At 39.7% G+C, this 25,207-nt stretch overlaps 2 protein-coding genes and 1 long non-coding RNA gene across 7 annotated transcripts in view; 1 reads left to right on the top strand and 2 right to left on the bottom strand.

Moving 5' to 3' along the window:
* RAB27B (RAB27B, member RAS oncogene family) overlaps positions 1–9,797 on the bottom strand; it is a 140,520-nt gene extending 130,723 nt beyond the window's left edge. The window contains exons 1-2 of one of the 4 annotated variants that reach the window (XM_034401556.3): positions 9,684–9,797; positions 4,660–4,747 (exon numbers count right to left, since the gene is read on the bottom strand). The gene's annotated coding sequence lies outside the window, so the exon portion shown is untranslated. Of the gene's footprint in view, positions 1–4,659; positions 4,748–4,896; positions 4,964–6,183; positions 6,518–9,683 lie in introns of those variants that run through there. The other 3 variants (XM_060690745.2, XM_087885558.1, XM_034401562.3) reach the window with 3 other exon arrangements.
* The window catches only part of LOC148115034 (uncharacterized), a 40,960-nt gene continuing 23,238 nt past the window's right edge, over positions 7,486–25,207 (top strand). Inside the window, exon 1 of the long non-coding RNA XR_015732053.1 lies at positions 7,486–7,524. This is a non-coding gene — a long non-coding RNA (uncharacterized LOC148115034). The remainder of the gene's footprint in view (positions 7,525–25,207) is intronic.
* Positions 23,611–25,207, bottom strand: part of LOC117654709 (uncharacterized) — a 35,539-nt gene continuing 33,942 nt past the window's right edge. For both annotated transcript variants that reach the window (XM_087885556.1, XM_034401550.2), the window contains one exon: positions 23,611–23,973. In XM_087885556.1, coding sequence (XP_087741682.1) covers positions 23,839–23,973 — 135 coding nt within the window. In that variant the 3' untranslated portion in view covers positions 23,611–23,838. The remainder of the gene's footprint in view (positions 23,974–25,207) is intronic.

Raw genomic sequence — 25,207 nt, 5'->3', positions numbered from 1 at the left:
ATATAAATCAAATTAAAAAAAAAAAAGTAGTTCATAAAGGTGGAGCCGAGAATGAAAAGCCCATCCATCTAGTATCTCCAAGGCCAAACTTGGAGGTTCAGCATGAAGAGCAGACCTGCACAACTTGTAGAGGCAAAAAGGTCTCATTGATAAAATTAAAAATTATTGTCAGCTGCAAAATAATACTTGGTGCACCAAATTGGCTGTTCGGCAGCTAGCAGAACAGCAGCACCACAAGAACTGGCAGCACTGAGGACACCTGGAGGCATTGGAAGCCCTTCACAGTCTGTCTTTAGGGCTGTTGGCAGCACTTCCTGGTGGCAGCGACATTTGGCAGTGACAAATTTACTCAGCTTTCAAAAACCACTATTGGGATGCACAAGGCTACTTAGCAGGCCATAGGTGACCCATGAGCTGTAATGTTGTCTCCTAAATGGGAGTTTGTGAACCTTCTAAAACACATATTTCAGTGGTTTGCTACTAGCTAAAGCATAGTACAGGAAAAACATTTATATCAGCCTTGCTTACTGTCTAGATCAGGGATGTCAAACTCTGTTTCATTGAAGGCCGCATCAGGGTTGTGTTTGACCTTGGAGGGCTGGGGGTGGGCGTGGCCAGCTCGACATCACTCGTGTCGGGGGCACCTGTGGTGGCCAAGTGCTAAGCCAGGACTTCTCTGAGACCCTCCCTCCCTTTCATTATAATATCCTTCCTTCCTTCCTTCCTTCCTTCCTTCCTTCCTTCCTTCCTTCCTTCCTTCCTTCCTTCCTTCCTTCCTTCCTTCCTTCCTTCCTTCCTTCCTTCCTTCCCTCTTCCTTCTTTCATCTTCTTTCCCCTCATTCCTTATTTCTCCTTCCTTGCTCTCTTCCCATCTTTCCTTCTTTGTCTTTCCCCTTTTCCTTTCTCCTTTCCTGTCCTTCTTGCATGCTCAAATGCAAAGGGGGAAACATTTCTCCTTTTGTTTTGTTTTTAGTTTATTTTGATAGCCCTCTGCCAGCGAAAAACAGAGCCCCTGTTTTTCACTGTGACAACCTCCTGCAACCTTCTGCCAGTGAAAATGGGACGCGGAGGGCTGCAAGCTCCATTTTTGCTCGCAGAGGGTTGCAGGAGGCCATTGCGGCCAAAAACGGGACACCGGGGGCCACACACAACCCCCTTGAGCTCCATTTTCATTGGCAGAGGCACCGTGGGCCGGTTATTTGCTGTTTCCAGGCCGGCCTCACAGGCTAGATGTAAGCATCCCGTCAGCCGGATCCAGCCTGCAGACCTTGAGTTTGACACTCCTGATCTAGATCTTTGGAGTCACAACTCTCCTTAATACTATTCAGAAAGGGCAAAGGTCAAGGAACTGAACTCCATATCTGGAAGAATTACACTGAAGAAATTTTGGCTAGATGACAGCACCTTTTACCACCTACTGAGCTTTGATCATGTCAACAACTATTCATTCCTTACCATTTGAATCTTACTACTAGCAAATACAATTATTAGAATGATCAGCAGAGAAGATCATTCCACGACTTTCACCATCATTCAAGAGAATAATGGCAACAGCCATAGTGGGAAGAGAGGTGTCCGCCTGGAAATTTTGTTAGGATGACTGACTCTGAAACATCTCTCTAGTTCCAAGAGCTAGGAGGCAGGAATAGTGCCAAGAGATCAAATCATGAAAACCAAGCCAAAAAATAATAATAATAATAATGGTAAAGAACAGGATCAAATTCATGTTCAAAAAGGAGGTCTTTTTGTAAGCCTTCCAATGGGACTTCAACAGGTGGGATCACTTCAGAATGTGAAAAGTACGTACAGTTCCAAATGGTAGTTCTGATAGCTCAGAACTGTGATGGCGAACCTATGACACGCTGCCACAGGTGGCACGCGGAGCCATATCTGTGAGTACATGAGCGTTGTCCTAGCTCAGCTCCAGCGTGCATGCGTGCGCCAGCCAGCTGATTTTCAGGCCTTCTGGGCCCACCGGAAGTCAGGAAATGGGCCGTTTCTGGCCTCTGGAGAGCCTCCGAGGGGGTGGGGAAGGCCGTTTTTGCCCTCCCCAGGCTCCAAGAAAGCCTCTGGAGCCTGAGGACAGTGAAAAATGGACCTACCGGGCCCACTGGTAACCTTTTGCCATTGTGTGCCAAAAATGGGGGGAGCATGGTGGGAGGTCGCACGCGCACGTGCGGGCGGAGGGGCACAGGGGGCATTGAATTATGGGTGTGGGCATGCATGTGTGCAACCTCCCACGCGACCCCTGCTTTTGGCACGCGACAGCAAAAAGGTTAGCCATCACTGGCTCAGAACATAACAAAACTATAATTTGAGAAATTCTGGTTGTTATTCTAGCAAAATAGAAGCTGACTGCCTTTGTAACTTCTACTTTGTATGCTTGTCATCCTTGTTTACAGGGGGGCAAAAGTTCCTTATCACAAATACTTACTTACCTGTCACTGCCTACAGGCTCTCTCTTAAGAAATTTCTTGATCTGTGAGCCCAACAAGACTTTAGAAAAAGGAAATACATCTATTCTCAGTTCTTTACTTTGTTTTGAGCATATACATAAAATGAAGGCATCTTCATAGCTGCCATATGTTGAATGAGTCTTCACTTTATGGTTTATGCGGGGAAACTGTCATGTTGGGATTGTTTTGATTAGAGGATGGTAGCAAAATTCACACAGATGCTGTAGGCATGCATATGTGCAAAACTGTAGATGGGGCCACAGTGTTAGTACTAACGTCTCCTTCTCTACACCTAACTTTGTGCTGGTGACCCTGCTGCTACTCATGCATAGATTCATGACTTTCTTATTTCCTTAAATAAAGTCCAAGCAGATAATTTTTTCCATCTAATCTTCTTTTGGGAAGGAGGCAACCCTGTAAAATCAAGAGTCCTTTTTTTATGGGGTGAGTAGTATATCAAGCCTCACCTATCATGACAGTACTCACGCCCATTGAACCAACCAACCAAAACTGAAATATTCCTTGAAGTCCAATCAACATCTATTCAAGGTCTTTATCGAATCGTTTGCAAATCCAAATTACAATGGATTTCCATCATCCATTAAATCATCAAAACCAGAGAGAACAGTAACAGCTAATGAAAAGTGAAGTGACAACTTTGGAGTGACAACACTGATGGTGAATAAAGTAAACATGAAAATCCAATATTGCGCCTGAAAGAATTTGCAAGATGCCATGTTCCTAATTTAAAATGTTTTTCTTGTCATTTATCTATAGAATATATATCTATTACTGCATACAATATCTACAAATCTGCATTTGTTTAGCAATAAAACAAATAAAATAAAATAAAATAAATTAATAATAAATAATAAATTAATAATAAACAAATAAATTTGTTTAGCAATAAATAAAATAAAATAAAATAAAACAAATAAAATAAATTAATAATAAATAATAAATTAATAATAATAAACAAATAAATTTATTTAGCAATAAAACAAAATAAAACAATAAAATAAATTTTTGGGTTTTTTAGTTAATTGGCCTTAAATGTAATACTTTTAATAATTTTTTAAATTTAAATTGTGATATTTGTATTGTGTTTTTACCTGGCTGTACACCGCTCCGAGTCCTTCGGGAGAGGGGCGGTATAGAAATAAAATTATCCTTATCCTTATCCTTACTCACATTGGAAGGACATGTAAGCCGCCCTGAGTCTCCGGAGAAGGGCGGCATATAAATCGAACCAATAAATAAATAAACAAACAAAGAAACAAACAAACAAACAAACAAACAAATAAATAAATAAATAAATAAATAAAGACCCCTTGGGTACAATATTTAATACTAGCATATCGGTGCTCAGTGATGATCCCAATTCTACAAAGCCGAATAGATCTTCTATTGCTGAGGATCTCTTTCAGCCTTCTGTATTTGTATGTGATCCAAATAATGCATAAACATGGAAATACTAACACCTGGGTATTTTTTTCTTCTTCTTTCTAGCATTTTTCCACAAGTGCAGGATTTATTCATCTGTTTTGGAAAGAACATGCTTTGTCTAGTGGTACGCCCCTTTTTGGAAAACCAAAACATTCTGAGTGACATCCCACATCAACATTCAGTAGACCTGTGCATACACCACAGCCCCAATGGCACCTTAGAATTACTCTCCCTATACATTGGCCCTGGATACCATTCTCTATAGCACTACAGAATTGATTCAGAGCTCTGAAATGACCCTGGTGCCTTTTTGTGCCACTTGTAAACTTGGAGCTTTTAATCTCCCTTGAATTTCATCTGTGACATAGCTATACATACTGTAAACCCATTAGACCGAAATATATTTCATGGAAGCCAGCAGGACTAAATTGAATTAGACACAAGTGATTTGGTTTCCCACGCTTAAGTAGCTGCTTCCTGATTTTTAACCCAAGTCATCTTGGCCCTATTTAAGGGTTTTCCCTCCTGCTTTATCTCCAGAGCATCTCTTCCAAATATACCCAGCAGACAAAATCATTTCTCATCCTATACAAACAAGCAAAGAAGACACTGCATTTTCCAAAGGCTGATTTGTAGGTTCCTCGTCATATAAAAATTTCATTTGATCATTTGTCCCCCAAGAGGATGGACAGAAAAACAGAAAATCTTTTGCAAAGAAGGGAAGATGTCAGACAAGGGAAAAACAGAATCGACTTACACCTTTTGATGTGAAATTATTCTTCTGGAGTCTGTCAGCAGGAAAATAACTAGCCCATTTCTCTCTGGCACTGTTGCTCCTGTCTGTTCTATGGACATAAGAAAATAAAGGTATTGAGAGGCAGGCGAAATGCAGCGACAGAACTGAGGATCTGGCAATGCAGCTGACTTGCTTAGGCTCAGATAAAGCCCTTGGAAGGATAAAGATGCTGCAGGTATCAAGCAGGTAGAGAAATACCTTTCAGGAAGCAAAAGATGCTTCTCTGGGAGAGGCTTCTACCCCTTTCCTTGCGTAATAGCAAGAGGTGCTCTGTATCTCTACCTCTGGCATACTACCAGCCAGAATTTTAAAACGAAGTCTGTGGGGTCCTAGTGCTAGTGGTTGCAGTTATTTCTTGTTGCAATCGCCTACTAAGTTGCTTCTGAAGACAGAGAAAGGTGTAAGGTGCTTACATCGGAAGCAAAAAAAACCCAGATTTGGTTCAAAACCACTCTTGAGTCAAAACTCCTCCCCTATGAAAACCTTTTAGAAAGTACATAAAGGGGGAGATTGCATTAGAGTAAAAAAGAACAAATGTCTTAGAAAATCAGTAGGACTGATATATTATAATCATAGGGATGGGGAGGAGGAAGAGAGACAGACAGACAGACAGACACAGACAAATAGAAAGAGAGAGAGAGAGAGAGAGAGACAGAGAGGGATGGTTCAAGTCCTGCCTTATTATAGTATAATATATCTATAAAAGATATTCTCTTTTTCTCTCCTATATCTGCCCTTCCTTTTCCCCCTCTTCTCATCTTTTTAATTTCATATTATTATAGTTCCACTGTTCATGTGTATTGTTTTGTTCCTTTACTATTGTTATTTTTACATTTTTTATGACTCTTTCCCTCCATTTTATTGTTTTAAGCTGCTCAGAGTAGACCCATGAGAAGATGGGCAGCAAATAAATTTAACAATTGAAATAAAATAATAAATAAAGGGATGAGATTGTATATACAGATATATAATCAATAATTATAAGTAAAAATGTAAGCAAGGATGTATATATATATATATACATGGGAGGTTTCAATGAGGGAAGATAGAATCTTTCCAAAGGTATCCATGGGGTACCAATGGAAAAAAAAATCAAGATGGTGGCTTCAGCAAGGGGTTTTCCATGCTTTCTATGGCATTGCTCATTGTCATGACCAACATTTTGACATTTCACCATCCTCTACAGACCCCACTGGATTTTACACCAGTATATTTATTTATTTTTAACCAGAAGGTTATCTAAAGGCATTGTCTTGTATATCAAAATAGTACTGGAAAAATATGTGCACATGTTGGAAAATTAGCTCTCCCTCCCTCCCTCCCTCCCCCTCCTCCCTCCCTCTCTCTCTCTCTCTCTCTCTCTCTCTCTCTCTCTCTCTCTCTCTCTCTCTCTTTGTTTCTCTCCCTCTCTCTCTCCTATTCTTCACATGCTCTACTTAAGAATATAAATGTTGGCATACAGATTAGAAAGAAAACAACACAAACCTCTTGCTCATTACATTCAAATATATGCATGTCTCTGTCAGGCTTATAAACAAGTCTGCAGGGTAAGCTTACAGTAATAGCTTATACTGCTAGTCAGAAGGGACTTAGATTCCTTGCTTTGCTGTCCTCCATTAACGATGGTAATCCTGACTGTTTATGGCCATTAAGCGAGAACCACACAGATCATTAAGCGAGGATGTTATGTGGTTGCCAGCTGTGACCCCCTGCCAGCTTCCCCATTGATTTTGCTTATTAGACAAGGGCAAAGAGGATCACAAATGGCTACCACATGACTGCTGAATACTGCAACGGTCAGAAATTCAGGCTGATTGCTAAATGCCTGGATTGTGATCTCATGACCATAGGAACCCTGTGATTGCCTTAACTCCAAGGATTGGTCATAGGTACTACTCATTTAGCGCCATCACAATTTTAAATGGACACCGAACGAGTGGTTGTTAACCGAAGACCAACTGCACAGAGGTTCTGTTTTTTGGAAAGAGATGGAAGTTAACTCCCTATTTTCAACCAGCTGGCATATTAACCTACTTTGAATACCATGCAACCATGTTTGGGCTCAGATGCTAAACAAGTGGGGCATGAAGTAGAGTTTACCAGAACTGGGGATTAGGATGGAAAATCCAGAACTATCCTAGAGAAAGACAGAGGCAAACCATTCTAAACTGCAAGGCCCATAAAACAGCATCATACCAAGAATGGAGCTCCACTACAAAAGAGTTTTTACTGTTTTTGTGTCCGGACCAATTTCTGAGGTAAATTAAAGAAATCCAATTTAAATTTAATTAAATAGATTCTAATTAAATAAATAGAAGAAATATTGGTGGGGGTAACGTTTTCCCTCAGCTCACAGTAAGATATAGAAAGCACAAAATCCAGAAGCTGATCACATCTGAGAGATTGCTTTTTATATTTATAACTTTCACTACCATTATATCCACTACTTCTGTGCCTAAATTACCTGATCCATGACATCATTTTACTCAAAAACACATTTATTTTAAACAAAAAAAAAATGCAGCCAGGTGCAGTCACATTTCACTTAAAGAGATATTTATCTTGATCTTACAACTGGCATATTGGTTGCATCATTAGCCTCTATCAAATTTCCTTCATAGTGCAGAATAGAGAAGAGATCACCCGGTGTCCTACTTTCTATTCTGTTTTCTATTATTTCAGTTTCTATTCTACAGCCAAGAGCCATGATGGCGCAGTGGTCAGAATGCAGTATTGCAGGCTAATTCTGCTGACTGCCGGCTGCCTGCAGTTCAGCAATTCAATTCTGATCGGCTCAAGGTTGACTCAACGTTACATCCTTCCAAGGTCAGTAAAATGAAGACCCAGATTGTTGTGGGCCAATATGCTGACCATGTAAACTGCTTAGGGAGTTGCTAATTACTCACAATATTATTTTTATTGGCTTTGGAAAATTCTGTGCCTTTTGGGATGGATGGATGGATAAATGGATGGATGGATGGATGGGGACACTTTGATCTAATTTACATATTTATCTAATCTGAAACTTCTGGCTGTGACTGGGTGTGTGCTGGATACTAACTAAACATAACCATTTTCCAAAATAAAGTACTGCATTGGGTTGAGGATAAAAGTTCAATTAGGTGATCTTGGCCTTTGGCAGGTTTTATTGAGGCATATTTTAAAATAAATCTGCTGAGCTATCTTTTATTTGTTCTAGAGCATTGTGTTATTGTTTTTTAAAAGAAAAAAGAAATGCTGCTTTTGATGAACTTCAGAAGAATCTCATACAATCTTTTAAAAAAAAAACATGAGGTACAACTACAGAGAACATTACTCCTCTGTATCTGTACATCACATTTCCCCCCAAGATTATAAGAGACTGTTCCTGCCTAAATAATATTCTACAATTTAAACCCCTTTGTGGTAACAAGGTGGCAGCTCAGTTCTGGATGCAGAAAAATATTAAACTATTTTTCAGATTCGACTTTCCTCTCTTTTATATTAAGAGAAAGTAAAATGTCTTGAAAGAGGCAATGTTGAAAGGGAGAGAACTAAAAATAAATGAGTAAAAGTCAGCCATTTCTCACTTTTGACCCTGAGGAATAGGAAACATTTTCCTAGAACAGGTTTTCAAGTAAACTTTAAAAGGGTTGGATTATTCTTAGGAGCCACAAGCATCAAAGGGCTGTTGCAACCAGTTGTTCAAAACCCCATATCTGTCTGTCTGTCTGACTGTCTGTCTGTCTCTCTCTCTCTCTCTCTCATCTATCATCTACTTACCTACCTATCTCTCCATCTCTCCATCTCTCTCATCTATCTATCTATCTATCTATCTATCTATCTATCTATCTATCTATCTATCTATCTATCTATCTATCTATCTGCAGGGACACGGTAGCTCAGTGGTTAAGACATTAAGCTTGTCTATCGAAAGGTTGGCAGTTCAGCGGTTCGAATCCCTAGTGCCGTGTAACAGGGTGAGCTCCCATTACGTCTCCCAGCTTCTACCAACCTAGCAGTTTGAAAGCACATAAAAAATGCAAGTAGAAAAATAGAGACCACCTTTGGTGGGAAGGTAACAGCATTCTGTGCACCTTTGGCATTTAGTCATGGCAGTCACATGACCACGGAGATGTCTTCGGACAGTGCTGGCTCTTCAGCTTTGAAATAGAGATGAGCACCGCCCCCTAGAGTTGGGAACGACTAGCACATATGTGCGAGGGGAACCTTTACTCTGTCTGTCTGTCTGTCATCTATCTATCTATCTATCTATCTATCTATCTATCTATCTATCTATCTATCTATCTATCTATCTATCATCTATCTATCTATCTACAGTATCTATCATCTACTTACCTACATATCTCTCCCTCTCTCTCTCTCTCTCTCTCTCTCTCTCTCTCTCTCTCTCTCTCTCTCTCTCTCTCTCTATCTATCTATCTACCAGGGCCGGATTTTCCTATAGGCTAACTAGGCTTCAGCCTAGGGCCTCAAGATCAAGAGGGGCCTCAAGATCAAGAAGGGCCTACATTCAAATTGTTAGCAAAATTAAAATTACACTTTCACTATAGGTGAAAGGGCCTCCTAAGTGGAATAGCCTAGGGCCTCTTTTCATCTAAATCCGGCCCTGTATCTATATCTAACTTTGTAATCAGCTATCTCCCTTGTAGAGGGACTCAGGGCAGTATACAATTTAATCAATGTAATAAAACATTAAAAACTGAATAATTAAGATTTTTTTTTAAATGTAAAACATTATCAAATTACATTTTTAGTGTGTGTGGTGGGCATCACACACATGTGAAAGGAGGCAAGGCTTCCATTCTTGCTGTGCCCACCATTTCAAGGCTGTTGAAGCAGGAGGAGATTTCTCTCCCCTCAGCCTCAGCAAGCATACCTAAGGATGCTGACTGACAGGCATGGCCCAAACTGAGAGCAGAAAATTAAGAATTGTCCTCAAATTAATTTACAGTAACTAAACCTAACAAGCATCAAACAGTCACCTCTCCAGGGAAAGCCAGGTCTAAGCAGCCGTTGGACAATCAGTAAACAGGTTGCTCAGCCTTTCTCTTAGAACTAACGAAGACATTCAAAAGGTCAACTGTCCCAACCGTCTTAGAATGGAATGTATTCAAATATATAACAGAGTTCTTCAAACAGTTGCTGAAAAGAGGGGAAAAAAATAACAGGCATCTTCAAAAAAAATCCCTCCTCCTTTTATTTTTATTTTTTTCTTGTTTTCAAGAAAATCTAGAAGCTACCATTTATTTATATATTTATGTTAGGCCACTGTGGATATCCATCAGGGATAGGGTGTTGCCAGCAGACATCACTTGTCAGTGTTCTGTTTTGCTATTCTTGTGGTTTGTGAATGTTGTTGCAGAGAGGTAATTGAAGGCAAATAAATGCATTAAATCAGGCAGAGATGGCCTGGACGACTGAGAATCTCCATAGACAAAATCAGGCAGAGGTTCTATGCACCTCTTTTCTTTTCCTTTTCTTTCTTTACTAAAAAAAAAAAAAGGGGTCAAAATTGCATTACGATATTTTTGTGTTTTTGTTTTCTTTCAATTTCTTTAATGGTATTTTAATGGTCAATCAAGGAAACAAATCAATGGATCGTGGAATAGATCACCACGCAGGCAGTCAAGGCTAAAATGATGAGACTCAGATTACCCTCCACACATTATGTGAAGATTTAGTGAGGAGGAGGAGGAGGAGGAGGAGGAGGAGGAGGAGGAGGAAGAGGCTGTGGCTCTAATGCTGGTGAGAAAAATGGAAGGAAAGTGAAGAACAGGATAACTAACAGCAAGGTGGATAGATTCAGTGGTGACAGGGCACTGTTAGAAGACTTGAAATATCAGGTTAAGGTCACATCAACACGGAGAAAGACTATTTATGTGACTGCTAAGAGTTGACAATGACTTGATGGCACCCAATTAGTTCTAATAGTGCTCTACTCCCAAATCATTCTGAGTCAAATAGCAATTTGCTCATGGACATTCAGCAGTAGAAGTCTAGCTGATCTTTGAGCGCTACAAAAGTTGTGGCTGGAGGCTGCATGCCCCATACAGGCCCTGCAGCTCCTCTCTTCTCCTCCAGTACTACATAGATGAATAGTCTCGACCAATGTTTCTCAAGCCTGGCAACTTTAAGATTATGGACTGGGGAATTCTGGGAAATGAAGTCCATACATTGTAAAGTTGCCAAGGATGAGAAACGGTGGCTCATTCTGTTGTTCAAAATCTTCCATGACCAAGCTGGTATACCTTTAGTATGGTGTTTGAGAACTCAAACCTACTGTCCTTGAGAATTTAACATTTGTGCTAGGGCCAGTTCAGGATTTGTCTTTATGGAAGCCACAGATCAGTCCAACTGTTAACTGGATTGTAACATATGGCTGGTCACATCCTTGAGTTGGATTTTGCTGGAAGAGAGGAGGCTGAGGCCTGGATATTGACGGAGTTAAATATTATTCAATTGTCATGGTCAGTCCTCAATTGAGTTTGATATGTTGGCATTGTAGTCTAGCTGAGGGAGACATTAAGATAAGCTCTTCTCTAAACCAATAGAACCTTATTACTTATAAAATGATTTGGGGAGTTTTCCATTCTGTTCTCATACAGGCATTGTGGGACATGGATCTCTCCCTGATTTACTGGGAAGATTTGATTGATTAAAGAGGCCAAAAGGAAATTACAACACAGATAAGATAAGATTTATTTCCAAGTTGACTGGACATACTTTAAAGTCATGTCTACTGTGTGGTAGTGAAGGCCCAAAGAAGTCTTAACCTATGATCTCCACTACATTGTCAAGTATTAGAATTAGAATAACAGAGTTGGAAGGGACCTTGGAGGTCTTCTAGTCCAACGCTAGTCAGGAAACCCTATACTATTTCAGAAAAGTGGTTGTCTAATCTCTTCTTTCTTAAAAACTTCCAGTGTTGGAGCATTCACAACTTCTGGAGGCAAGTTGTTCCACTGATTAATTATTCTGTCAGGAAATTTCTTCATAGTTCTAGGTTGTTTCTCTCCTTGATTAGTTTCCATCCATTGTTTCTTGATCTGCCCTCAGCTGCTTTGGAGAATAGCTTGACTCCCTCTTCCTTTACAGCAACCTTTTTAAAGGTATAAGTTTCCACTGTTCAATCATCTCTAACTGAATAGCCATCTCTAATGGCCAACTCTAGAGGATGCTGCTCATCTCCATTTCTTATCTGACGGAACCAGCAAAGACACTTCTGCGGTCATGTGGCCAGTACATTCTCAAGTAGAAACACAGCATATCTTTTTAGGAAAGTCCTTTAACTACTCCAGAAAACCCAGAGAGTTGCTCTCAAATCTTTGCAGTGGCAAATTAGCAAGGCATCTGGTGGATGAACCAAAGTGGTGCAGTGGTTAGAATGCAGTACTGAAGGCTATTTCTGCTGCCTGCTGCCTGCAATTTGGCAGTTCAAATCTCACCAGGCTCAAGGTTGACTCAGCCTTCCACCCTTCTGAGGTGGTTAAAATGGGGACCTAGATTGTTGGGGGCAATAGGCTGACTCTGTAAACCACTTAGAGAGGGCTGTAAAGCACTGTAAAGCGGTATATAAGTCTAAGAGCTTGTGCTATAAAATCAATTGTCTTCATGCTCACATGAATGCTGTTTTTGATTCAGATCACACTCAGGTAATCTGTTGCCCTATCTAGTTCAATTGGATAGGTTTATTTTGATGGAGTCCTTTTCTGGTTATGGTACTTAAGAAGACAGTGCCTCTGCAACTGATTTTTTTCTTGGAGAAGGTCTACAGCTAGTCCATGACTTACAACTCTGAGCCTGGCAGTTATGGTTGTATGACTAGACTTGTCGTTATTACATTTTTTGGGGGCAGAAATCAAGCAAACGCCATGTTAAGTGAACTCATTCTGGAAACTGGATATAAATGCTAATTTCTGGGGGGAAATGTCATAAATCATGATCATGGAACACTGCAAGTGGCTGTAAATTCAAGCTGGTTGCCAAGGGTCCAAAATGCTATCATGTGACTGCAAGGAAAGGCAGCTGTCGACACTTCAGAACCGGATTGTAAATAGCTTTTGAGGGGGTCTGCCATAACTTTCAAAGGTTGCTAAGCAACCGGTCATAAGTCAAGGACTACCTATATTATCACAGAACATTAGGACTGCTTCTACTGCATAAATCCAGAACCACCATGAGGCTTCTTGCAGGCACATGCCAGAGGATTTTTTTCTAGAATGGTCTCTATGCTGAAGCCTACAGGAAATCTTTGCTCTCAGTATTACAATTTCTGGGGGTTTATATCAGTCTGTAAATTATTTGAAAGCATCTTCAGTCTTTCAGGTGCCCACACTGATCACTGCTTCTGTTATCTGTATTTGCCTGGTGCCCTCAGCGGCACCCAAGGAGCACAGCTCATATGAAATTGTCTCCCTTCAGCAGTTCCTTGTACTCTGCCTTCACAGAATGTGACTAACATTCTATGTTCTATGAAAAGACTTGGGAATGCATTCCCACAACAAATGAATTTTTTTTTAAAAAAAATTAACCTCGGTTTGCACTTTTCTAACTTGATGTCCTGTGTGAATGCAGCTTAGTTGGTTCATTTGTGGTGTCAAGAGTTGCTACCAAGCTAGTAACTGGATTGATTCAGCACTGAGTGAGGTTTTATGTATTAATGCAGTTATGGGAAGCTTTGCAAAAACTATACCATGCATTCTTATGAAAGTTTAGATGGCCTCTCAGATGTCACTATAGCAGTTGCTTCTCTGTTGCCATGGCAATGTTCCCCCTACTCTTGTTGCCATGGTGCCATTTCTAAGCATCTCTTGATGTATGTGCAGTCTGTCTGCTTTTATTTTGTTCCTTCCATCCAGGTGTTTATGGAGTTATACTAGGATCTTCCTAGAGTTTCAAAAACAGAAGACACAATTTTTCCTCACTAAAATATTTCATATGTCAAAACTTTAATGACTTTAATGTTTTCAACAATCTTGCCTTCCTGTATTTTTTTAACGTCATATTATTTCCATAATTATCTCCTGGTTACTGTAGTTATGCAGATCAAAAGTCCATTTTTGTTTGCTTCATTATGGAAAAATGGAACATGACACAAATTCCAGCACTAAAGTAAATAATATAACTTTATGGCCTTGTCAGAGTCAGTTCTTGCTTTGCATAAAGACTAGAAATATTTTGTGGCCTTTCTGAAAGATGTAGTAAATGAAGGCGAAGTGATGTCAAGAAATAATGAATGTTTTTTATCCTATAGGCTTAGCAGTATTGCAGGTATTTTGGCTAAAGTTAATTTGTTCTGTACTTGATACCCCTCAGATATAGATTTCACCTTCCAAAAATCTTAGCTATAATCTTGTTGAAATCCATGCATTTGGATATCTATTGAGATTCTCAGTCATCCAGGTCACGGTTGATCCAAGGGTGCTTTTTCAAAAGGCAACTGGATTTTCTTTGTTTTTCCTTTCGCTTCTCATCCAAGAAGCTTCATCAGAATTGAAGAAGCTTCTTGGATGAGAAGCAAAACATCTTCTTGGATGAGAAACAAAGCATCTTAGAAAGAAGGGATCTCAGACATGAATCACTATTACTACGTAGTTGCTTTCCTTCTCAGTGCAAAACCTTCAGGCCAATTTCGTTCAGTTTAGCTTTTTAAAAAGAGATTCTTCAGAGTAAGATGATTGCACCTAACTGTTGAGCAGTTAGGGAAGTCATCATGCAGTCAATTAGATCAGCTAGCACTCCAGCTGCAGAGTGACCTTGGATGGGAACACAAGGTTCTCTTGAAAGAAGAGCCTGTGACAACAAGCCAAGCCAATCATGGTTATTTCACATGCTTCTTCCCTCTCTGCAAATGAAATTGAGCTGAGGATTTCACAAACACAATACTTTTTCATGAAACTGTACCCTCTTCTGTATCTTTACATAAGCACTTGTTTATTTACTTGGTCTCCTGTACCTTTGCATTTTGATGAAGACAAAAAAAGGACAATTTAATTCCAGTTATTAAAGCCCTATTTTAGTTTTTTTCCCCCCTGTTTTAGCCCTGCAAAATAAATTTAAAAGCTTACAATATGCCAAATATAAGCTCTCTCTGAGATTTTGGTTGATAATCCATTTCACTTTAATGTAATTATTTCTGGGCAATGGTGAGCTATTACATACCCTAGAAAAAGATACCTTGGAAACCAGTTTGTCAATTTCTCAGTTTTGTTTTGTTTTTAAATGCAATATGGGCTTAAACTTTGCTTGGAGGCTTCATTAATATTGTATGACTCTTGTTATTGATTGGAAGATTTCTCAGTTCTAATCAGCCTGCAGAAAGTTATTTTTTAATACTATGTTAGCCTGAAAGGAACTAGCAGGATATAAAGGCAGAAATATTTGCACATTTTTTTCTATGTTCCATAGTTTGATTTTTTTAAGTTCTCCCAGAGATACCTAAAAAACATAATGGCATTGACATCATTTAAAATAATGCGAAAGTTTCCTTGTCAGAATTACATCAGAGGTATTATTCTTACGCACTCAATTTTTCCCATCCTATCTCTCCATATCCCTCCATTCATCCATCCATCCATCCATCCATCCGTCCATCCATCCATCCACTTCCTCACACATAGTCCTTGACAGCTGTTGAAGTTCAACAGCTTGTTCAACCTGTTGAAGTTACAAATCAAAATACTTATGATCCAATTTTTTGATCCAAAATTACGACAGCTGCAATCCTTCCCTGGTCACATGATCACATTTTGGAGGCTTGGTAACTGGCTCGTCTTTATGACTGTTTGCAGTGTCTCACAGCGATAAGGCCCATGATTACTTACCTTTTTGCCTGTTTCTATTGATTATTTCCAATTTCCAGCAAAGAATATCCAATAGGTATAATGGATTTGCTTGCCACTTTGCTTAACAACCACTTTAAAAATGTTGTAAAGTTGGATTTGATCACATATAATTCCAGGCTCAATTATGGTCGTACATTGAGAACTATGTATGTGTAAAGGTAAAGGTAAAGGTTCTCCTCGTACATATGTGCTAGTCATTCCCAACTCTAGGGGGCGGTGCTCATCTCCATTTCAAAGCTGAAGAGCCAGCGCTCTCTGAAGACATCTCTGTGGTCATGTGGCTGGCATGACTAAATGCCAAAGGCACACGGAACGCTGTTACCTTCCCACCAAAGGTGGTCCATATTTTTCTACTTGCATTTTTTACATGCTTTCTAACTGCTAGGTTGGCAGAATCTGGGACAATTAAAGGGAGCTCACTCCGTTACGCGGCACTAGGGATTCGAACCACTGAACTGCCAACCTTTCAATCGACAAGCTCAGCGTCTTAGCCATTGAGCCACTGCATCCCAATGTATGTGTACAGCACCTTATTATACTGCTTTCCTCAAACATCATTAACCTGTTTCTCAATAATTAATAAATAAATATAAGCAAGCAAGTCAGTTTGATCTAGTGGTTAAGGTACTAGGCTAGAAAGCCAGAGACTATATGTTCATCTCCTGCCTTAGCCATGAAAGCCAGTTGGATGACTTTGAGCCAGTCATTCTTTCTCAGCCAACCTCACAAGGTGATTGTTGTGGGGAAAATAGGAGGAGGAAGGTGTGTTGCATATGAGCTAAATAAAAGTGGGATCTAAATAATCAATCAATCAATCAATCAGGTTGGGGTAAATATATAAAGAGGATCAATAAAACAGGATGAGGTAGCTCAAGACCCTCACTCAGAATAAACTGAATTTGGGGTGGGTAGGAGGGAGGGAAGGAAAAAGTCAAGATGGTAGCAACTAAGCCACAACCTTGTCCATGGATATATTAATAAAGGGGAATATTTGTAACTCAGGGTTGACTTGAGGGGGTCCTTGGTTCTCTCTGAGCTTGCTTGTTTTCTTGCAGATGTTTCATTACCCAAACTACCGTATGTAGCATCTTCATGTTGCTGATGATGCTACCTAGTTTGGGTAATGAAACATCTGCAAGAAAACAAGCAAGCTCAGAGAGCACCAAGGACCCCTCACATCAGGGATGGGTTCTACTTACCTTTACTATTAGTTCGCAACAGGAGCGCTTCTGCACATGCGCAGATCACCAATGATGACATCGTGGTGGGTGGGTGGAGCCTCCAGCCAGTTTTACTACTGGCTCTGTTATGTATCTAATTTTGGAGGGAAAATTAAGCGGGAAAAAGCTCGATGATTATTGGCCAGCACCCTGGCCAAGAGACTATATAAGGAGAGCTGTTCTGATGTACATTTGCTGGATTCTCATGGTGAAATAAAGAGCTGTTGTTCACATTGACCTGGCTCCTGTCTCCTCACTCGCCCAACTTAACAGGTTCTATAGAACCGGACCAAACCGGGGGCAACCCACCACTGCCTCACATGCATATATAGAGGATGAAGCCTTAGTCATGTGTCAGAAGTACCATCTCGACTTTTTTGAATTCCCCCTGTGGAGTAGGCTTCATCTAACCACTAACCAAACTTAGCAAAGCTGGATACATGATTTGGCTGTACAAGTTTTGTGAACACAGCCTGGACCTGTTCATGCGACACACATGCATGGCATATGTAAGTGACAGATTTACAAGTAGGCCTCAACTTGCAACAGTTCATTTAGTGACCGTTTGAAGTTACAACGGCACTGAAAAAAGTGACTTATGACCATTTTTCACACTTACGCCCATTGCAGCATCCCCATGGCGTTGGAAATGAATTCAACTAACAAGCATGGGTCGATGAAAACAAAGAGATTTTATTAAAAGAAAATAATAAAAGCTATTTTGCAAAATAGGGTGGGTATATCCCAGCAGATCTCAACAGAGGAGTTTAAGCCAGGAAGCCACACCTAAAGTTTCAAAAGCATTACTTTTAATAGTTCCCTATCCCGACGGCCCATTTCCCTCCTCCTTTGGACTTTTTGGACAGGCCCTCCGGGGTTTCAGCTAATCCAAGATGCCTCAAAGGAATACATTATCTCCCTCTTTGTTTTCTCAGATTACTTTCTCTTCAGCACCGCCCCGTACCTCTCCGTACCTGTCCATTACACATCTACATAGCATCTCTCAGTTTTAAGGAATGTCTCCATGCATCCTCAGCAGGCCCCCCTCCTATGCCAAAGAACAGAATAATGCCCACACCAAACATTTTTTTTTATTTAAATTTCTATACCGCCCTACTCCCGAAGGACTCAGGGCGGTGAACAGCCACAGGATAAAACACATAAATACAAAAATTTAAAATAGAATAAAAACTAATTAAATAATTTGGCTGAATTTAAAATACCCCATAATTTAAAAACAAATTAAAATTTACATTTAAAAAGGGGAGAAGATTTAGGCCAGGCCAGCTTGATGAAATAAAAAAGTCTTAAGCGCGCGACGGAAGGTGTGCAGATCCGGGATCCTTCGTATCTCCAGGGGGAGCTCGTTCCAGATCGTAGGTTCCCCCACAGAGAAGGCTCTCCCCCTAGGGGCTGCCAGTCGACATTGTTTGGCCGACGGCACACGGAGGAGCCCCTCTCTATGGGAGCGTACTGGCCGGTGCACCATAGACATGGGAGAAAAGTTCCACAAAGCATATAATCTAACTACATTGTAAAATTCAGTCATATTTAGATCTTAATGCAGGAAGGATACAATTAATTTCATACATATGTTTTTACAGAGGTACATGTATTATAAATGCTTAACAAATAAATGCTTAAATGGAAAATACTTTTGTAGCAGCATAACATATATTGTACAATAGAATAACAAGTTTCAATTATTACTATTCCCTTCGTTACTATTTTATTTCTGAATTCCCTTATATCCTACAATGGTCACATGATCAAAACCCGGGAACTTGGCAGCTGACTCATATTTATGACCGTTGCAGTGTCCCTGGGGTCATGTGATCCCCTTTTGCAAAGTCAATGGAGAAGCTAGATTCATTTAAAAACTCTGTTACTAATTTAACGATGGCAGTGTTTTGCTTAACAACTGTGGCTAAAAAAGTTTGTAAAATGAGGCAGACTCACTTAACAAGTGTGTCACTTAGCAACAGAGATTTGGGGCTCAATTGTGGTCGTAAATCCGTGCCACCTTTATTTATTTTTTTTAATCCTCAAAAACATTCCTGCTGGGCCAAAATGTCCCATGTCATTGATATGATTGTTAAGGATATTCTTGGCTAATAACCGATGTTGTGGGCTATTAAGCAGAGTAGGAGTTTACACACGAAAGCAACTGAGAATGATTGTGGATAATAACAGTTCACATACAAACAAACTGGATTTTGATAATATTTTACTTTTAGGGAAAAAGCAAAATCATAGTCCAAAAACATTCCAAGTCATACACATAAACCACAAATCAGAGTTCACAAACCAGAATTCACTCATCATGTTAAGCCAAAAGCAAACAAACCACAATAAGACTTGTAATTGGACAAATAATTTGCTTCCCAGCGTTCCTCTCTGCTACTCCTGTTTTTAATATTGCTACACTTTGACGATTATGTGCTAGTTATTTGCTTACATTTAGAAAAAAATTATCTGTATATGTCTGTTGCCAGGTATTAGCTTGTTTAAGCACACTCGAGTGGATTAAAATCAAATATTTTCATAAACCAACAAGCAAGCGAAAAAGTGTCTGTTTCATCTTTGTGTCCTTTGGTGGGAAAAGCTACACCATTTGTGCCTTAAGCAGTCTCTTCCCTGAATGTGGAATGAGCTACCTCCTGGAATACGACTGATCCCGGACCTCCATACCTTCCGTAAGGCCCTGAAGACTTATTTATTCCAGCAAGCCGGCCTAGCCTAAAGGGTTTTTAATGGGATTTTTAAAATTTTATAGACTTGGGGTTTTAAATTGGGAGGCCGATTTATTTAATCTCTTTTCATTATCTTAACTTTTGTATTGTATGTATTTTAATTTTGGCTGTTCACCGCCCTGAGTCCCTTTTGGGAGAAGGGCGGTATACAAATTAAATTAATAATAAATAAATAAATAAATAAATGTCAAGGACTCATTCCTTTTAAAGGACTAGTTGATGTTTTTAAGGTATTTATTAAAGTTTATTATGATATAAAAAAACAAATGGCAAAAAATCAGAAAAGAAAGAGAGAAGAGAAATGGGATAGAGTACAAAGATAACAGAAACCAAAAAAGGGGTGGGGAAAGCAGTGATTTCTGACTTTTTCAGTGCAGAAGAGTACAAAAAAGTTACAACCACAACTTTTTGCTTTACATTTCTAATAGACACAAACTATTTCCATAGCCACAATATTAGTCTAATTATCCAAAGCTAAAGGGATGCGGTGGCTCAGTGGCTAAGACGCTGAGCTTGTCGATCGAAAGGTCAGCAGTTCAGCGGTTCGAATCCCTAGTGCCGCGTAACGGGGTGAGCTCCCGTGACTTGTCCCAGCTTCTGCCAACCTAGCAGTTCGAAAGCACGTAAAAAATGCAAGTAGAAAAATAGGGACCACCTTTGGTGGGAAGGGAACAGCGTTCCGTGCGCCTTTGGCATTTAGTCATGCCGGCCACATGACCACGGAGACATCTTCAGACAGCTCTGGCTCTTCGGCTTTGAAACGGAGATGAGCACCACCCCCAAGAGTCGGGAGCGACTAGCACATATGCGCGAGGGGAACCTTTACCTTTACCAAAGCTAAAATTAATTTTTCATCTTTTCTGTTTTGCTCATAAAGTCCAGAAACAGTTTCCAAATGGGTCAGTTCTTGTCTTTAATTAAAGCAACCGGCTTTGGAATGAGCCAACTTGCTATGGCCAACTTGCTGTGGCCAATTCGCTGTAGGACAATTCAGCAATTCAATTTAATTGTTTAAAATAATTTTAAAAAATGTTTTAATTTTTGTCATTCCCATTTTATTTTGTCCCTCCTTTTGCATCCAATTATTTTATTCCGCCATTTCTTCAATATTAGTAAATGAGCCGAGGTGGCGCAGTGGTTAGAGTGTAGTACTGCAGCTACTTCAGCTGACTGCTAGTTCAGCAGATCAGCGGATCAAATCTCACCAGCTCAAGGTTGACTCAGCCTTCCATCCTTCTGAGGTGGGTAAAATGAGAACCCAGATTGTTGGGGGCAATATGCTATTTTAGTATACTGTCTTTGGTGTAAGCTGCCCAGAGTCCTCGGAAAGTGGGCGGCATAGAAATATTAATATTAATATTATTATTATTATTATTAATAATAATAATAATAATAATAATAATAATAATAATAATAATAGTGTAATTCTTGTCCTGCAGCAACTTGGCCATGGCAAATTGTCCTAAACCCGTTCAGCTTTGCCATCTCCATTAACACCATCAGTTTCATCCACGCTTCCATTATGGGAATTGATGTGTTTCCATTTTTGCACATAGAAGATTCTTGCCTGATTAAATGATCTTTGTGTTTCCTTCCAACATTATAATTCAGTTATTTTATGTTATGCAATGTGTATGTTTTGACTTAGTATGTGTAAGAATCAAACTGTTGTGGTTGTGGTTGCTTGAATACGAAACAAAAGCTGACACTATTATATAGGATCTAGTACAAATGCTATATTGAACCTACATACTGAAATTGTGTTGAACCCAGTGGTGGGTTGCCCCTGGTTTGGACCGGTTCGCAAGAACCGGTAGTAAAACTGGTGGGAGGCTCCACCCACCGATCCTGACATCATCAAGACGCTTCTGCACATGCGCAGAAGCATAGGCATGTGCAAGCAACGCCTGCACGTGTGGGCGGCCCCGTTGCAAACCGGTAGTAAAGGTAAGTAGAACCCAACCCTGGTTGAACCTGAAGTCAATAAGATTAAAATGCAGTATTTGGGCTTCTTTGGGTTTTTTTTTTTTTTTGGGAGACTTGGTTGATCCTACAATCCTTTGAATTATTGAGAACTCAAAAGTTTACATGGGTTTTTTTTTTGTGCTACGGTATTAGTCTCCATGATTTGGAGGCCTTATAAATCTAAACAATTATTATGGTCAGTCACATAGTAAGTCAGCTCTTTAGATTGGATTTGGCATTTTTATCTGCCTATATATTATTATCATCCCAACAACTGGTTTCAGATTTTTTTAATGGGACAACATAGCTTTTGATTTTATTATAAAGTTTCCTGAATGAATATTTTTAAAATGTTAACAGTTATCCCTGTTGAGCTACTTGAGAATAGGAACAATATTTGTTTTGCTCTCTGAATGGTGGGTGAATGTATCCAAAGGACTTAAGCGTACCATGCGATCCACAAGTTCTTTTAGAAAAAAATACAGCAAAACTTTAAGTTAAACAACATATATTTTTAAAAGCAGCTAAAGAGAGACATCTGCTGGAAAGTACTTTGTTCTCTACTTGCCAGAGATTAATCAATAGCACTGTCAGTATAGTTCCAACTGATAAACATTTTATCACACATGAATTGAGCAACTCAACAAGAAGCCAACTTCCTGTTGACTTTCAGAAGAAACAGCAATATCTGAATTCAGTGTCTAGGATTAACACTCTGATAGTGTGTACTTCCTTACATAAATCCAAAAACCACATATAGATACTTGTGTGTGCGTATGTTTGTATTGGCATATATAACCATATATTCCAGACATATAGTTATGCTTTGCAATAGTTTGGATCTGAGGACCAAAAGATGCTTTAAAATGCATAAGGGTAGCTTAGCCTTTGAAGGTTTAGAACAGGATCAGCTCTTTCACCCCTCTGCTGGAACTCCCTGTCACTCAAAATATGTGTCACAACTGCCAATGTGTGACACCCACCGGCACGCAATTTATTGAGCTTTTCAACCCTTGGTAGGCCAACCATGGATATATCCAAGAAAAGAAAAGTTTCAGAAGAAAACAAAATGTTTAATTCAACTACGTATGCTAGTTTTGTAGCCACTCAAGAAATAGTCAGGCACGGGTAGGGTTTTGTGGCTCCCGGTGTTTTCTTTTCTGTGGGAAATGGGTCCAAATGGCTCTTTGAGGGTTTAAGGTTGCAGACCCCTGGTTTAGAAAGTGAATCTAGCCTAGCACTGGGAGAATGACCAATAGCAAATTACAGATAATATGTGTCTATTTTCTTCTAAAAAGAGAAATGTCCTAAGTCAAGCTTAACTGCGGGTAATTTTATGGATATACTTATGTAGTTTTCTCAGCAACAATAAGAAAGTGACTGGCTAATACCATATCCCAGAATATTTTACCGAGTCTAGCCTACTGCCCTAGAATTTCCTAGAAGTGTCAGAAATACTAAGCAAGCTTGATCCTGCTTAGTTTTTTTTCCAAGACCATTGAGGTCCTAATATGTGCTGGAACTTTATGAGATTGGCAACTGTCGATAACCTTGTTCTAATGCCTTCACTTATAGCCCAAACATAGAGATTATGCAGGTGCAAATGGTCAAGGAATTGTGCAGCAGCTGTCCAGATGAAGTAGGAGACACTGACGTAAACCTATAGTCTTTTATAGAAATATATTTAACATTTAAATTTTCAGCAGTCTTTGTCATCATCCAGAAAAGGAAGAACACAAGATAGTTGACAGGGAGACAGGAACATCATGAGGTAAACCTAAAACTGTATGTAGAACTCACAGAAGAAAAAGGCGTGAAGAAAGGGAAACTCCCACTTTTTACTTACGGCAACCAATCGTAGCGTAGATTGCCTCACGCATGATTCAGCACTCTCTAACTAATCAACTGTGTGTTCTGGTCTATTGTACACTTCATTGTTCCAGCTACTAAATTCAATATCCTGACTAGGTGGCTCAGTGGCTAAGACACTAAGCTTGTCGATCAGAAAGGTCGGCAACTCGGCAGTTCGAATCCCTAGTACAAGTCTCCTGCGTGAGCAGGGGGTTGGACTAGATGACCTCCAAGGTCCCTTCCAACACTGTTACAAATGAAGATGGGATGCCCATATCAGTTGTTAAATTATTTTATTTGAAGTATATTATAAAATTCAACCACGAGATTAGAAAATGACAGGTTCCTTTGGCATTCTTAAAAAAAAGAATGGATAGAGATGTCCTTTTACTGCTGTTGATTTTTTTTAATTAATCAACTGATGTACCACCTCAGTTGCAAAGGCAACTCTAGGTAGCTTATATATTAGAATTAAAATCGAAAAACTAGAATAAGAATAAGCTGCTATGGTAGATTAATTGCCTGATCCTCCTTCAACCGTGGGATCTTCTTAAATTCAGCTTGCTTTTTGAAGAACAGCTGCGCTAATATATGGTCTGCTGTTGCATGAAAATAGTCATCCATATCTAGAGTTTCCAACTGCCAAAACAAACAAACAAACAAATAACATATGGATTGGGGGCATCAAAGTATGTGTCAATGTTTACGGTATATACCATCGAAGTAATATTATGTAAGCATGTGAATAATAATATGCAATTGTAGGAAGTTCGCACCCACCCCTTTCCTAGAGGAATGAAATATTTTGGGAAATATTAAAAAAGCAGAATATTATGTTTCCCTGGATGAGAAATGGAGAAGCATGTTTTAAAGACGAAGCAGCTCCCATCTTCCTGTCCCCACCTTTTGTCAATCGGCCAGAGGCAGAAACTCAATCTTTGTCAATGGACCATCATCTGCAACACAATAGGATCCATCTAGCAACAGAAACTAACACAATAGGACCCATCTAACAACAGAAACCCACCACATGGCACCTGGGAAGATTACATCAGCCAGCAAGGCTAGCTAAGATCCCCACCCCCTGGTAGTCTGACAACCAATCAGAATACTCTTTCAGGGCCCCAGGAAGTTCAAAGCCAGAGAGGGCATAAAACCCGGGGACTCACTGCGTCTCGGCCCCTTTTCTCTTCAGGAACTCAAACCATGTGATCCTGTCCACTATTAACCATCTTTCCAAGCAGTCTCCATGTTTCCAGTGTCTTTTTCCCTACTTGGAGCTGAACCCAGAAGGTTATTTCTTCTAACACAATATTATGTAATATTATGAGAAGGTGTGCCTGCCCTTTCGAATAAGATCCTCCCCACGATCTGGATGGCTCCCAATCTCCTGTTTCTTATAAGATCTGCGAAGATCTGGCTCTTCAGCAGCCTCCTTTGGCAAGGGGCACACCAATAGGTAACCCTATCACAGATGCCCAAGGCTACTAAATGGCTCACCTCCTTTGTGTTAATTCAGGACAGCAGGAAGAAGAAGCCTAGGATTTAATCCCTCGAGAAGATATAGAAATCTGTGGCATTTTACATTGCAGGGGGAAATCAGCTTTTATATGTGAGACTTCTATTTTTGTCTTCCCTAAAGATCTTAATCGAGCTGAACTCTTATTTACTTACTTGCCAAATCAGCTTGAGAAGATGAGCTATGGTTTAAGTGTTTGGAGACTACTGATTTACTGATTTATCAAGGTGAGGCTTGATAGTTTTGAAACTGAATCTGAAACACCCCTCTAGATCCAGACAAATAGCAATAGCACATAGAGTGATATCTCACCCCATAGTGCTTTACAGCACTCTTTGGGCAGTTTACAATATC

This window comes from Pantherophis guttatus, chromosome 2, assembly GCF_059756535.1.
Source record: "Pantherophis guttatus breed Tessera chromosome 2, ASM5975653v1, whole genome shotgun sequence".
NCBI classification, from domain to species: Eukaryota; Metazoa; Chordata; class Lepidosauria; order Squamata; family Colubridae; genus Pantherophis; species Pantherophis guttatus.
The sequence above is the reverse complement of the archived record's forward strand: the minus strand, read 5'-3'. Positions and strand labels throughout refer to the sequence as shown.